Below are 16,114 nucleotides of genomic sequence, written 5' to 3'. Positions count from 1 at the left end.
GCTCTTCATCTGAACTGAAAGTAGCCTTTTCTCTTTTTGTGCAACCAAGTTGAAGTTTTTTTAGGCTAAAATGACAGGGTGTGTACGCGCTCTGGCTAACCCTATTGTAATGTTTTATTTATATTCCCAGCTGACCTACTCTCTTTTTTGCACATACTCATGTCCAAAGTAGAGAGAGCTCGACTATTGCAAAAGAAATACAGGCTTATTTTAAAGACAACTTGAACCGTATATATATCCCTGTGTATGTTTTAACCGTTTTGCCACAAAAAAACTACTCCAGATATGAAATAAACACCATGTACTGACACAGATCTACTTAGATCTTGTCTGATCTTGATAAACTTCCTAAAGGTTTCTCGTTAATGCTGAAATTGTGAGAAATGTGGCCATGTTATCACCCACATCATCATGTATCCAGTCTTTATTTAAGCACACACACTTGAGAACGAGTAGCAGGTGGTTTTACATACAAACAAAACATGCTTCATAATTGGGTTTTCTCTCAGTGATACTCTCTTGGTAAGTTCTTCATGACCATGGATTTGTAATCTATTGATACGTGGATTTTATCCAGATCTATTGTTTCTTACGTAATATATAATGTCTCCATGATGGTTACAACTGCTGCCTTATGGTTTGAACATAGGATGAACATGATATTGTGCATTTTTTCCATGTTTTAACATTATGTATGAAAACAACAATAGCCATTGTAAAGAACTATGAAATGGTCCTGTTTATAGTTCCTCATAAACAGGATTGTATACAGGTTGTACATCCTCTTTAGTGAATGAAGAAGTCATGTAGGACTAATAGTAAACCCCCCCCCCCAGTGTTCATTAAGCCTGGAAAGTATTGATGTGATTCATTGATTCATATGACTTGCCGTCAATATTTCTAATTAGTATTTAGCCGCACGCGTCTCATAGCCGCACTGCATCCTGGAGCTGTGTTCCTTCTCTTATTTCTACAGTGTGAAGTGTTTCCACTGTGGTGAACATTTTGGCACGTGTGGCTTCATTGGGCTGTTTTTCATCCAGCAAGCTCACTGTGTCGTGCTTCATCAGAGCCATATGACGCAGATGAACGACACCCAACCCGAAGAATTTTCATTTTATTGTGGAAGAAATCTGATGCTGATGTGAATTTCCAAATAGTGCTTTATTACTCAGTTATACAGTTACATAATAAAAATGTAATTATTCACTAAGTATTTGAAGTATTTCTTTTTAAATATGTGATTAAGTGTTTAATCACATCATTAGTCAGATCGATTCTCTGACACATCTGATTTACTGAGATCCAGAACCACCGATATTTCATTTTGAACATTTTTTTAGCATCGTGTGGATTAATGGACCATCACGAAAGACCTTATTTACATAAACCCCATTTTAGAGAGTGTGTTATATCCCCAACACTTTGGCTGTTTCATTTTTCTTGTATATGCCTGTGTTTTTTCCATCTTGAGAAGGGCGTTTTTCCTTCTTTGCTAAATTGCCACCTCTTTTGGGGGGCAGATATAATACAGTGTCGTCTATGAAAATGTGGAAGTGTTTTTGTTTTTGTCCTCCCGATTTGAATACCAAATTTTATGACGACTCTGTATTTCAGGAACTGAAAGTGAGCTTAATCTCCCCCTCTCATTTATTTCCTCCAGCTTTGTTATGCACGGTTACCATGAGTCAGAATGGCGTGAGCTTCCCTTCCTTTCACCTTGACAGACAGTGAGAGGCAGTGAGAGACCGAGCGATACCGTGAGAGATAGAGAGAGGAGCTGATGACGAAACATTTCCAAGCACAGCGTGTTGTCAGGTGGAGCTGAGGTCATATCTAATGTCCTCATGAGGGAGCTGTCGACTGCTGTCTCACCCACCGCCAGGGTTCACATAGCCACACTGTGTCACTCCGAGAGCCAGAAAGTGTTCAAAAATTCATCCACTCGTGATACCCTGCTCACGTTCAACCACCGCAGAACGTATAGATTCCTCGTACATTTCATCTCTGAGGTCCGTTTATTGCTTTTCCAAGCAATGAATGATTCGTGTTGTTTGGAAAAGGACAGCTGGTTACGCAGGATGTGTATGGAGGATGTCTGTGGAACGGGTTCATCCACACACAGGCAAATCTATTGGTTCTCTCTACACGCTGAACCATTTCATATTTACTCTTCTCGGTTTAATTTAAATGCCATTTGATTAAAAAGCCTTCTTTGTGCTTTAGAAAGGCTTTATTTGTGCTTAGGCTTTCTTATTATTTTTCTACCACTCCTGGAAGTGCTTTTTTATTTTTATCTCCCCAAATTGATTTTGGATTTGGAGTGAAAAGGAAAAAAATAAACATCAGCCGTAATAAGAATTTCGTAGTGTTTACTAGGACGTTCACAAGGTGGCGCTGTTGTGTTAGTTTTATTCTAGAAATCTTTGCTTTCTTTAGTGTCAGAAATATGCCAATGCAGTAGATCAGTGAATATGTATGTGTGATAATATGAAGGTCAAGAGCTTCAGTTAGTGTTCACATCAAACAGAATGGAGGATCTCAGATGCTCTCAGTGATTTTAACCATCACATGCAAGGTACCAGATAGGGCTTGGTTAAGTATTTCAGGAAATGCTGATCTCCTGGGATTTTCCCAAACAACAGTATTTGTGTGTAAACAGAACAGCATTAAAAAAAAAAAATTAAAAGCAAGAACCGTCCAGTGAAGGCCTGTTTTACAGGCGAGAGCACCTTGGTTAATGGTTAGACTGCTTCAAGCTGACAGTAATGCTGTGGTAACTCAAATAATGACTCTTTACAAAGCATCTCACAATACCGCTGCAAGAGCAGAAGAACAAACTGTCTGTACAAACATTTCCTGGTCTTTCAGATCTTCATCCGTCGCATCCTGTAGCTTCAGATTCTTGTTTCTGGCTGTGAGGAGTGGAACCTGATGTGGTCGTTTTCTGCTGTGTGTTACTGCTCCTTCCTGTTGTAAACATCAAGGCATTTCAGCCTGCAGAGAGAGATATATTCTCATATATATATATAGATATATATATATATATATATATATATATATATAAAATCACATGTATTGCTGAATCATAGAAGATTTTTATTCCTTTTTTTTCCCCTATTTTTTTTCTTTTGTTGCTTCCCAATCAAGCCCACCTTTGTTTCCTAGGTGATTGACAGACACTTAAATGCCTCCATCCCAGCATTCTGCAATCTGTCTTTTTTTTTTTTTTTTTTTTTTTTTTTTACTCCATCATTCTTTCAGTTCGGGACAAAATTCTGCCTGGATTATTATCATGCGACTCGAGCTCTAATCTTTACCAAATGCATTTGACACTTTTCACTTGTTATCCGAAGTTCGCCTAGTAATTCTGACCCGCAGCCACTGAGAGGTGGAGTAGCACGGGTAGCTTTTGTACTCGTGTTAGACAGGTGTCATCACTCCTGCTCCGATTTTTATTGCTCCGCTCGCCCTTAGCGACTCGTCTCGCTGCATTTTATGTATCGTCGGGTCACGTCTTAATGTCCGAAATGAGATGTTGAGTGCGGCTAAGATTTCCCATACTTTTAGTAGGATGTTGATGATGATTAAATGTATAGCCAGTGTTGCATAACTTCACTCTCCTGATTAGTTTTTCTCTGGCTGGATTAGAGCTCTTGCTCTCTCTCTCCCTCTCTCTCCCTCTCTCTCTGTGTGGTTGGAATAGAGTTACTGGCCAACGGACTGAATTTATTAAAGGGGCATAATTAAATTCTCTAAATCTTTCTCAGTGCTGATTTGTGGTATCAGGTGTGAATTATCATCACCTAAATTTACTCTGCCTCTATTTGCCACATCCTGATCTCTCAATGATGAGTGTGACACTATAACATATCCGTTTAACCCCGCCCACAAACGCATCATTGGAACTCAAGCCAAATATCTTGGAGCTGTGTCTAAGTCCTAAACGTCTAATTTAGTAAAAGCTGTTGGAGAATATAGAGACAACATGGTTGATGAGGAAAGGGATTTTTTTTTTTGGATAATAATAAACTGGTGTCCATTTCAAAGCATTGTAACTTTAATATACAGGACACCTTGAGTCTTTGAGATGGGTCGGCTTACGTTATTTTGTATAAATCTCCCGAAGCTGTAATTTTTGTATTGGTGAACGTGTTTGTGGTGGATGCATGTTTGGTGTTCAAATATACTATGTGGCCAAAATTATGTGAACATCTGACCATCACAGGCAATATCTGGTATTTCTCCAAAAGTATGTCACAAAGTTTGAAGCATCCAGTTGTCTTAAATGTCTAATTGTATGCTATAAAATTAAAATTTCTCTTTTAATGGAATTAAGGAACCCAGAGATCCTCCAGCCTGAACATTAGTGAGCTTCAAGAAGACCTGGTTTGCCAAAGTTGGATAGGAAGAACTGGAGTGTCCTGTACAGAGCCTTGACCTCAATCCTACTGAACATCTCTTGGAAGAACTGGAACTAAAACACCTCGCTCCACTCCTTGTCTTGTGGCTGAATGAGTACAAATCCACACAGCCATGCTCCAATATCCAGTGGAAAGTCTTCCTAGAAGAGTAGAGAAAATTATGATGGCAAAATCTGGCATGTGATCTTCCAGAAACACACAGGCGTGATAGTCAGGTGTCCACAAGCTTTTGTGCGTATACAAAAATCTGTAGCACTCAGTGTTTCAGTGCTGAAGGCTTTGAGCTACTGCACAACACGTTGTGAGTTTTAATCCTAGCACTGATAGTTGTCAGCTTGGGCTCTTGATGTAGATGAAGAAGAACCTTCATCTGTTCAGCACTGATGTAAAGCAGTTTGAATAAATCTATCTGCCAAATAAGAAAATGTAAACGTAATGCGTTGAGTTGGGAGAAATATAACTACCATGTAGGGGAACGAGCTCTAGAAGTTTTCAGTTGTAGATTAAAAAAAAACCTTAGTCATTTATTCTAATTTTCAGACATTTGTTGTTAATTAATTGTTGACTGTTTCCTAATCTTTGTATCTATAACACACTCAAAAGAGGACTATTATCATCTGGAACATTGTATAGATGCATTTTCCAAATGTTTAGTTTTACTCATTTACCATTTAAAAATGATCATTATTTTCTTACTGATCTTAGTTCCTGACATTACGATCACAGTCATTATGATGTCAGAAGCTCCTGCATTACATCATCAGTCCACACAAAACACCTGATTCTGTTGCATAGCAAAAAGTGTGTAGGATTAAAGAATAATCTTCTCTTTTTTTTTTTGTTTGTTCTCTTTCTCTCTGTAGCAGCGATGAGGGGTTGAAAGACGTGCTGTCAGACTGGGACTTGGACATGGGCAGCACCGAACGACAGAAGGACAGTGCGGACACGATGAACAACGGGCACCGCAGTGACCAGGAAGCAGCACGACGCCTGGCGCGCCGCCTTTACCACCTGGAGGGCTTCCGACGCTCTGACGTCGCCAAGCACCTGGGCAAGAAGTGAGGAGATGGGAAACATGCAAAACAAACACTTTTTTCCTATCAAAACATTCACAGTGACGTTTAGATTCTCCAGTCAGTTCAGTCACCTTCAAGAGCAGGCAAATGCCAACATGTTGTCTCTCACCTGCTGGTTTGACGCATCTTGACTCATTCAAGATGTTCTCACATTCTGCCAGTCTTCCTCAGGTGCTACACACAAGGTTCAGGAGCGCACACACGCGCCACATGTATGATATATTATTAGGAGTTATTTACGCGGGCAGCACCTAACCATTGCGGTATCCATCGCTAGAGCAAAACATCAGTAGAGTTCGCTCTGTCAACTCTGCAACATCATCCATTGCTCTTTTTACTCTTCTGTGTATATATTCAGATGTCGTAATAGGGGGCAAACAGTCACCAAGCCACTTCACATCAAACCTAAAGGCAAAAGGTTTTATATCTAGGTGTCATTCGGAGTGCAGAATTCAATCTTGGGTACTAGACTCAGGCCTCGGGAAAAAGCTCGGAGGATACAGTGGTTTAAAAATAGTCATTTTTACTTGTGCTGCTTGAGATGAGTCACGGCCGATCTTCACTCGCACGTATAATAGAGTTTTGCGGAAGGAAACTGAGCTTGGCTTTGACTTCTCCTTAATGACCTCTGAACAAAAATGCAGTGTTGATGAAGTACGTTGCTATACAGAGATACATTTTTAGCCAGTTTATAAAGACATCACGTTTCAGGCTGCTGAAATACAAACAAAATTTTCCTCCAATTTAATACTCAGGATTAGACAAACTTTTTTTCGAAAATGTATTTTTTTTTTGGAAGTGCCCTAATTTTACAACCGCTAAATACTTTTGTGCCTGTGATCTTACTATCTTGCGAACCCTGTGTTTGGTTTTTTTTGCCCTTTTAGTTTACAACAATTAGAAAAAAACGCTGTCATCTTTTGACTTGAACAAAACACTAGTTTTCATTTGATGTGTAACAAGTAACATGCTTCTTGTGGCTCTGCTGCATGCACTAGTTTCTTGCCTACACAATACACTCACGCAATCCAACAACATTATTAACGAATAGTAAATGTACAAAACAAAAGTCAAATAGCATAGAACAGCGTAATTCAGTAATGAACGTTCCCTCAGTAATGTTCAGGGAATGCTTCAGAAACATAAACTGTGGCTTCACTTATTGATCTATTTTGGATTAGTCCCGGAGATTCAAGTCCCTCCGTTTACTAGCATTAAAATCCTTAAGCTAACTAGCTAGCTCATTTCCTGTCACTTCTACCCTAGTTAATGAAGTTGCTTAATAACAATAACGTGAACAGGAATAAAAAAAAAAACCTTGCTAGTTAACAGGAGTTGGGAAATATACTGAGAATTTATACTCGTGGAAAAGCATTGATAATATTTCAGAATCTTACTCGATTAAAAGTGGAAGTATCCAGCCAAAAATCTTCTCAAGTCAAAGTAAAAAAAAATAAAAAAATACAGTATCTACTGATTTCTCTGTTACTTTTAAATGTAATCAAATATTAAGAAGTGAGCGCTGATGAAAAAGAATTCAGCATTACATAACTACATATCTTTCACTATTGTCACTTAAAACAGCTACATGGTTTAGCTACAAAACCCTGTTCTCCAAGTTTGCTGGTCCTGTAGACGATTCATGCTACATACTTACTGTTACATATTACTTACTACTTTTAAAGAATCCAGATATGTTTTCAGATATGTTCAGTTACACAGGTATTCCAAGGAGAGTAATAGTGAACAGTATTTATTTCCTCATACAGCAGACATACAGGAGTTTGACATACAACTGAGACGTTATTTGTCCTCGTCGCTGTTTAATGAGGAGTAATGTTTAATCATAAAGCTTCCTGAATACGTCAGGGCTTTGTGCATAGAAAAGCCAGGCATAGTGAGCGATAGGCCAATGGCAAATCTTCAAATTTATTATGGCCCAAGCGAGGGGCTGAGCTGCAGTCTTCTGACAGAAACGTGAGAGATGTAAAACCCCTGAGGTTTCAGTAAGTAGACTGATTAATGATTCAGTGTTTTTACCCATTTTCTAATATTGTTCCCAAAGCCATATTTCAGGAGGATTCATCAAATGATTTTCTCTGCATGCTGATTTACTGCCTCTGTCAGCACACAGTAAGAAAACCTCGTTTCTAAGACTAAACAAGCCAGGCAGAGTTGCTTATACGATGACAAATGTCCAAGGACAAAACTTAGGAATTAAAGATGGCGTGATCTCTGATATCGCAGCGGCAGAGCGAAGCAAGCGCTTTGTTGTGCATAGAAACCTGTGCTTAGGCACCAGCTGCTTATCTCACATCTTCAGCACTCGGCTCAGGAGGAAATGACACGATGCGGCATTCACTTCTGAATCGAAGCAGCTCTACAGCAGTAAACAAGAACCTGACACAGTGCACCTATATCACCAGTTGTCCATCTTCGGTCTAAAAATGTCCTTTATTTTGAAATTCATCTTGATCGATGATGTTTCGTTCCTTCGTCTTTCCTGCTGTTAAGTCAGTTATTGTAGTTTTTGTGAGTTCTAGTGTGTATTTTAATATATATTTGTTTACATATAAGGTTTGTATTTACAGTATAAGTGATAAGTGTTTTGGGGGCTTTTACACTGGAGGTTTAGTCTGAAACAGAGCATGTAAAAAGTGGTGATGCTAAAGCTGTCATCTGACCAGAAAGCGCAGAGGAACTGAACCCAGAACAGATTACGCTGGAACTGAGCAGTGTTTCTTGTGAATGTAAATGTAACCTGTACACGGGTTCACACGCATTCAGGACGTAAAGTAACCACGTGTTTTGATGACATTAGTTTTCAAAACATGAGTGGCAGGGGAACGCTGGTGGACACAGAAGGGGTGAGATCCCCTGTATGTCGCATTGTGTTCTCTGCGTCCATGTGGGATGATGTAAGATGGACGCAATGGCACCGGGTTTCGATAGAACCGAGTCTAGAACCAGACCGAAACATCAGGGGCACAGAGAAAAATCACACACATTCTCTTCTCAGCAAACCTGTCCAGTGTGAAACACTTTTTTTTTTTTTTTTTTAAAGAACTGCTGTATGGCATTTCCAAGGTTTTTGTACTGGAAAGAAAAAGGTGTTGTCTTTTGATTTTTATTGATATCGTAGTTTGGTTGTTTTTTTTTTTTATCCAGACCAAAAAAAGCATTTACCTTGGAAGAGTCATGCTGTCAGTCTTCTGATGTGGTCGAGATCACAGGATGTTTCTTTTTCTGAAGTGTTTTATTTCATTTACACCACAGCAAGCCGATACTAGAGACTCCTTATACAAATTAGTTCTTTTTTCCTTGGCACCAGCCCGTTGTTTTTTTTTTTTTTTTTTACTCTGTCGGGAATGAATAAGACACATACGCAGCTTGAAATAGTATAAATAAACCATAAAGTGTTTCCTCTGTCTCACTGTACAATCATAACATATTAGAACATTCACATTGACCTACGCCTAACGTTCGACTTCCATCAACCTCGCGGTTATACAAACTTAATTAAGCCCTTCTGACCAATCAGATCTGAGAACTGGACAGCCTCAAGATCCTCATGGGGATTGATCAGAGTGTTGTCGCTATCTTAGGTCTTTCAGCTCAGTCAATGAAGGATCTTTCTACACCGCAGCCTCGTCCTGACTTCTCCTTCATGTCTGAGTGGCCTTGCGCTTTAGAGAAAGCATTTCAGTCATGTTTATGAGAGAACGCCGTGCGGCTGTGTGCTCTCAGTTGCCAAGGAGACACATTTGTTTAATTTGTAAGCCTTTCAGTAGTCATGTCTGGGTAAGTTTTATGATTTATTTTATTATTTAAAAAAAATATATATTTCCAAACCTTTATTTATCTCAGGATTCACCACTTTATGATTTTAAAAGAATAATGTTAGCTTTGATTAAAAATGTAAACAAAATGCAAAGCGTTACATGATGAACCCACACTTGGTCTAAAATGCATTTTTTTTTTTATCCGCCTGCTGGTGTGAGTCAGCTGCTCTCTCCCCATTTCTCTCTCACACTCACACACACACACACAGTCCCCTATTCTCTCACTCGCTCTCTCTAACACACACACACACACACACAGCCTCTTTAGAGGTCTAGAGGACAAAGCCACTCTCCTGTATAGCCATCAGTCCCTTTCCTCTATGCTTGATATCATGGGTTTGATTTGGTGCAGTGGAAGTCTGTGTAGGCGTTTATATAAATCTCTCTCTCTCTCTCTCTCTCTCTCTCTCTCTCTGTCACTCGTCCGCACTCTTTTCACTTGTTGTCTTGTCTCATACAAACTCTTTCCTCCCTTCTGTCCTTCCCCTTTTCTCCCCTTATATCCAGATTTCTCTCTCTTTGACTTTTAATAAGCAATAAATTAAAGTCGTGACCCGATACACTGTTCATGCAGCCAGCATCACCCTTCAAATAAACAATGGCTTGTTTTGTATTAATGTCATTTTCCAGCGGTGGAAATAATAAAAAGCCGCCGCTGAGTGGATTTGCTGTGTTTACACCTGATCCTGATCCAAATATTTTTGTTTGTCTGCCTACAGCAACGACTTCAGTAAGATGGTTGCCGAAGAGTACCTCACTTTCTTTGAATTCACAGGGATGACGTTGGACCAGTCGCTCAGGTATACACTACCACACCACAACAGTTCTGCAGTTCTATAATCATGTGATACCATTGTGCTTACATTCCATCCAGATTTTATATATAATATATATAATAATTTTTTTTTATGACCAAAATCACTTAATTATAGCACAATATATCAGCAATGTAAACAAAAGATAAGATGTACTCCGACCAGCCATAAACCACTGACAGGGGCGGTGAATAACATTGATTATTTCGTTGCAAGGTGGGACATATTAGGCAGCAAGTGAACAGGCAGTTTTTAAAGTGGACATGCAGGAAAAAGGCAAAGCTCAAGGATCTGAGTGACTCTGATGAATTGTGGCCCAAGGAAGGACAACTGGTGAACCAGCGACAGGGACACAAGTGCCTAAGGTTCATTGATGCAAGTGAGGACAAAATTGCTGAAAAATATAATCCTGGCTATGATAGAAAGTCAGAACATACAGTGCATCACAATTTGGTCTTTGTTTATAGGGCTGTGTAGCTGTAGACTGCTCAGAGGATCCATTCTGAACCTTGTTCACCGCCATAAGCTCTGAATCACTTTTTTTTTTTTTTCTGTCCACATTTTGTGGACAGGCAGGTGCATGTATGTTACTTATCTGGGTAAGAGATGCACAACGAGAAGAAGACAAGGCAGTAGGGACAGCTGTAGGTGATGCTCTGAGACGTGTGCTGCTGCGAAACCTCGTGGATGTTACTTGCACACATTACACCTACCTAAACATTACTGCAGACTAAGCAGTAGCCCCCCACCCCCCACCCCCTGCTGGCCTCTTTCAGAAGGACAAATCTTTTAAAAACTGTGCAGGAATGGTTTGAGGAATGTGACACAGTTCAATGACACATCTGATGTTCTGTTCAAGCAAGTCTGGTCCTTGGAGGCTGAACCTCATAACTTACAGGACATAAAGGATCTATTGCTAATGTCCTGGTTCCAGATACCACAGTACAACCTCAGAGGTTTTGTGACACTGGAGACTCCTTCCACAAATATTATATAAACATCATCTTAAATAATTATGTTTGCTAAACAACAGCACTTTGTTCTGACCAATCAGAAATGAAAAAATATGTGATGTATCAGGATTGATTATTGTAATTATTATAAATTGTGATTATTCTCTTGTGTTGTTTTCTTGTTTAGATCCTTTCTCAAAGCTTTTGCACTAATGGGTGAAACCCAGGAACGAGAGCGGGTTTTAATCCACTTTTCTAATAGGTACCATCGATGTAACCCCACCATCCTCACCTCACAAGGTACTACACCTTTTTTAAATCCTATTTAAATGTGATCAGAAATGAGTTTTTTGTAAATGCACTTTTATCTACCGTATTTTCCGCACTATAAAGCGCCCCGAATTATAAGGCTCAGTCTCAATTACGGGGTCTATTTCTGTACTTAACCCATACATAAGGCGCACCGTATTAAAAGGCGCATGCTAAAACATACGGTCTACAAAAAAGGTAAAAGAAGCAAAACAGTGAGTTTAGTTGAACTTTATTCTACTATTTAACAATACACACACATTATTTTTTTAATCAATCTTCTCCCACGAATCCATCAAAGTCCTCATCTACTGTGTCTTCTTAACTTGGCGCAGTTCATTTTCTTGCTTCTTCCACTTCCGAACCATAGATTCATTGATGTTCAGTGGCCGATTTTTGAGAAGATTTAAGGCTCTTAGGTGCGCCTTATAGTGCGGAAAATACGGTAATCCATTTCCTCGTACATTAGAAGGATCTGATTGTGTTGTCGTTAGTGACGACGCTATTGATTAGCGAGCAGAGGATTCGTCTGGACATGAGAAGCCAGTCATTATTTACAACTTGTTTAGTTTATTAATTGAGGATTCTGTAATTTGATCTTTACCTGTTAAATCCCACATGGCTTTATCGAGGATTTTCCCATTTCTCAACCTTTTCCTTTACACGTAACGGCTTCCTTCCCTCCCACTCAGCCTATAGATTAGCCGCAGATCAACTCAATTGTCCCTTGGGGTATTAGCCATTAACTGGGCGTTATCAGGCTCACTCAGCTCAGGTTCATAAACGACAGCTGAAAGACGAGCAGAGGATTAGGAGAAGGGCACACAGAGAGAACCTTTCCAACAGTTTGCCCTTTAAACAAGTTAAAATACAAAGAAAAACAGATTTTGGAACAAAGTAGGTTTTTTTTTCTCTCTGTAGAACATTTAATGAAATCAGCCTTTAATGTCAGCATCTTTGCCTTGTGTATCGTTTGTCTATGTTTGATGCTTGAGTGTCATGTCTCCCCCGTAGCAACCGTCTTGGTAACAACAAGCCTGTGTGACCAGTAGATGGTAAAAGCTAAAACGGTCTCCTTGTTGCTAAGACTGTTGCCATGGTACTGGCGTTACACTTTGGCCCAGTGGAGAGATGGATGAGAATTGCATGTTTAAAGGCACTTTGTCACAATTTAAAAATGCAGCATTCAAAAAAAAAAAAAAGAGGAGAAAATTGCATTTTGAAGTACGTGCCCCAAGCTGTGAGCGTTGTAATTGCCCAGCTCGTTCTCCTGCCACCTGATAAAACCAGGGCTGAATTACTCATGAAAATATCTGTTTTTTACAGATGACGTGCATTGCCTTACATGTGCTTTAATGCTGCTGAACACTGACCTTCATGGACAGGTATGTACCTCACCTCTGCACATTAATATTCACTTTGCACATCAATACTGAAACAGGATACTGCAATCTGTGCTGATTTCCACAAACTCACAGTCACACTGAACATACACCGCCAGCCAGAATCATTTGATGCTACGTGGTGTAAGTCTTGTGTATGCTGTGAAAGTGTATACGAACAAGCGACGGAATGATGGCAATCAAAGCAAAATACTACAAACCACACTGTGAAAATATCAACAGGAGCTTTAACAGCATCACCATTCCAAGATAATTAAAAACAAAATGTACTGTAGCAAAAAAAAAATTGAAGGGAAAATGTATAGAGACAATAACGATAACAACACTAAGCCAGAAAAAAGGCAAGATTTATTCAGAGCTCTGAAAGCGTTAGAAAAAACATATATAACTCAACTAATCTAGCTAGACAATGATCTTAAGTTAGCTAATGTTATAAAGAATGAGCCTAGTAGCTTAAAAGTGGGAACACGCAAGCATTTCTGGTCACTATTTAAAACAGTTCGTCTTTTTTCCTCTCACACACTTTGCTGACTCAGCAGTTTATAAAGCCTCTCACCTGTGATTCTGCTCTGTTGCTTTGGGAATTTTAAAATCGCTTAAAAAAGAGCAGACGGCTTCAAGTAAAATATTTAAGCAAAAGATTGAACTGTCTGACTCTTTTTTTTTTTTCTATTCGCTAAGCGGAAGCTTCGGACGAAAGTATCTGCCGAATATATAAGCAGAATTATAACCTCAGCTCTTTGTGAATGGAGGCGGAGTTTAGAGTGACAAGTCCATTTTCATATTAAGTGTGTGGAGGTGGTCAATTCAGTCATTAATTCCATTTTCAGTACCGTACAGCTTCATTTTCTCAAAGCTTCCTGACGTTCTGACATGAACAGCCTGCATGATTAGACTTTTATTTTTTTTTTTAAATTCAAGTCCCTGATGAGAAAATATCGTATTCACGTAGTTAGAATCCTGGTATTATAGGACTGCCTGGGTTGTAGCCAAGAAGGCCATCGATCGGAAAGACTTTAAATGTTTACCGCGTATCACGTCAACCAAAGGATCCAATTCCTACAAATACATTGTTTAAATAGTCTGAAGAATCGGATTTCCTAAGCTGTAACAGTTTTGATTTAATTATAGGAAATAATCATTTTCTAATCGCTCTTTTTGGTTATTTTATCTGTGTAATCAACTCGCAGCCTCGAACATGTTTCTCAGAATAGCTCCTCTCTTTGTGTCCATAGAGCTCGCTCATGTGTCTTTATGCTCACGGGGTGGCGAATCTCGGTTTTGACGTTTTCTGGCTCCATCTCAACAGAACACATATGCGCCATGGAGACGCCAATATTTCACGCCCACATCTTGTTAGTTTGCTAGACAGTTGCTTTTGAAAGATTCATGGTAGCGTCCTTCAAACAGGTGCTGAATGTGCTGCGTAAAGTTGTGTGAAATTGGCAAAGCCGTGACTCCTTTGTCAAGACAATTTCCCTCTTCTTACACAGACAAAATCGGGCCGGTTTGTGTAAAATAGTGTTAAACTATTGTGAAAATAATTGAGGGGCTCAGAAAGAAGCGTTTTACTGGAAGCCGCCGCTGGCGCTGCTGTCACTCAACGAGATTGAAACCGGTGTTGATAAGAAGCATAATGTTTCTTAATTACTCTTGCCTTTTGCCTTTGGACAGGGAATTTGATTCCCTGTAGTACAGAGAGGACTTGGCAAGCTGTGTCCTTTCTGTTTGGATAGTATGTAGCACTGACATTAAGAAAAGTCACATCAGCCTGCAGCTAGAACATAGTCCACTTAAATATCACTGCACTGGTACGTTCTTCATCAGTTCAGTAAGGAGGGAAACTTAATGGAGTGTGCTGTTGTTGCAAAATAATCAGGGATACTGTGGTGTCAGTGTTGATTTTCCAGTAATACACTTCCTTGTTGTGTTTCAGTCCTCTTATACTGTAGCACAAGCAATTCTTGGATGTTCAGTAAGCACATATAAGTGTTATGGTCAGATGGCCACCAAATTTTAGCCATCTATTGTATTTCTAGTTATATTTAATGTTATAGCCTGAAGACTTTTCTATGTTGTAAAATGTACAGCTTTTTACCTTTTGATTGTTATTGAGCTCTGACATTGGAGACTCCTCCTTCCAAAATGTTAACCAAAAATGTATAGAAAGTTTCACTTTATCAATTAAGGTTTTCTTCTTTAAATACCGTGTTGTTGTCGTCGTTGTTTTTATCAGGTATAGACACGATAACATTAAATTGAGCACAATTGTATAAACCTAGGATTTACCTTGTGCCGTGAAGCTGCCATTACTCTCAGAGCTGCTGTTCTACAAATCGAATCTGACCACATCAGAATTCATCAGCCGTAGAGTAGAAAAATGAATAATAATTAAAAGACCAGAAGTAAATGACATGCTTGTTTTCCTCCACACAGTGTTGTGGTTGTTAATGAAGTCATTTGACCTTTTTACGGTCAGTTTTATGAGTGCAGCATCAAAGGCATTTCTAAATGTGAAGAGCGCAGAGATTTACAAGTGGATTAGAATCAAAGGCAGCAAAGAGGTTTTATATGTCAGCGATCGGTGCAAAGCTACAGTCAGAACGCAGCACTGAACCGTATTAAGTGACGCTGCGAAAGATGCACATCCATTCACCAAACTGATGCGAGTGCCTCTTTTTATTCCTTTGGGCTTTAACACAAGCTGAAGTTCAGTTCTGGCGGAATCTCTTTTACTTGTATGCATCAGAAACAGGCCGCGCGTCACTCTGACATCGTGTGCCAGTCTGAACATTTGTCAGTGCTGTCCACCTACAAACTCGGCTGGTGCTGGCAGAAACTGTAAAGTCACTGGAACAAACACCTTCTGCTCATTATTTTAGTATTCACAGCGACCTGCTCTCTCTAGCCTTTGTCTCTGATGTTAGGAGAAAACGCGTAAAAGCACTCAAGCCGGGGTCTTATATTTGGACGCTACATTGAGTTTTATTAATAGTAATAACTGTTCAGGACAGCACAGAATGAAATCTATGGGAGAGGAGGTAGTATAAACTGAGCTTTCACTGTCCTTTTACTCGTCCAGGATTAACCGGACTGACTACCGTCTTCTATTTGAGTCTTAATTAACTTGTTAAAGCTCCGTGTGGCTGTAAGAATAATGAAGACTGTACGAATCTCACGCTGCGTAGTGTATTTATAGTGCAGTTGCAGACGGCGTCTTCTCTCCTGTTACCAGACTGGAAGCTGAAGGTCATTCTGTAGAATATTTTACAGACCTCCATTTCAAAACTAA

General features: G+C 39.5%; 1 protein-coding gene across 7 annotated transcripts in view; it reads left to right on the top strand.

The window, feature by feature from the left end:
• The window catches only part of psd3l (pleckstrin and Sec7 domain containing 3, like), a 117,026-nt gene that overhangs the window by 49,538 nt on the left and 51,374 nt on the right, over nucleotides 1-16,114 (top strand). For 6 of the 7 annotated variants that reach the window (XM_060896514.1, XM_060896513.1, XM_060896516.1 and 3 more), the window contains 4 exons: nucleotides 5,288-5,482; nucleotides 10,062-10,142; nucleotides 11,298-11,410; nucleotides 12,746-12,804. In XM_060896514.1, the coding sequence (XP_060752497.1) occupies nucleotides 5,288-5,482; nucleotides 10,062-10,142; nucleotides 11,298-11,410; nucleotides 12,746-12,804 (448 nt within the window). The remainder of the gene's footprint in view (nucleotides 1-5,287; nucleotides 5,483-10,061; nucleotides 10,143-11,297; nucleotides 11,411-12,745; nucleotides 12,805-16,114) is intronic. The other variant, XM_060896515.1, reaches the window with a different exon arrangement.

The sequence above is a fragment of the Tachysurus vachellii genome, chromosome 20, assembly GCF_030014155.1.
Source record: "Tachysurus vachellii isolate PV-2020 chromosome 20, HZAU_Pvac_v1, whole genome shotgun sequence".
Classification (NCBI taxonomy): domain Eukaryota; kingdom Metazoa; phylum Chordata; class Actinopteri; order Siluriformes; family Bagridae; genus Tachysurus; species Tachysurus vachellii.
Note: the sequence above shows the minus strand (reverse complement) of the source record. Positions and strands in the feature narration are given on the sequence as shown.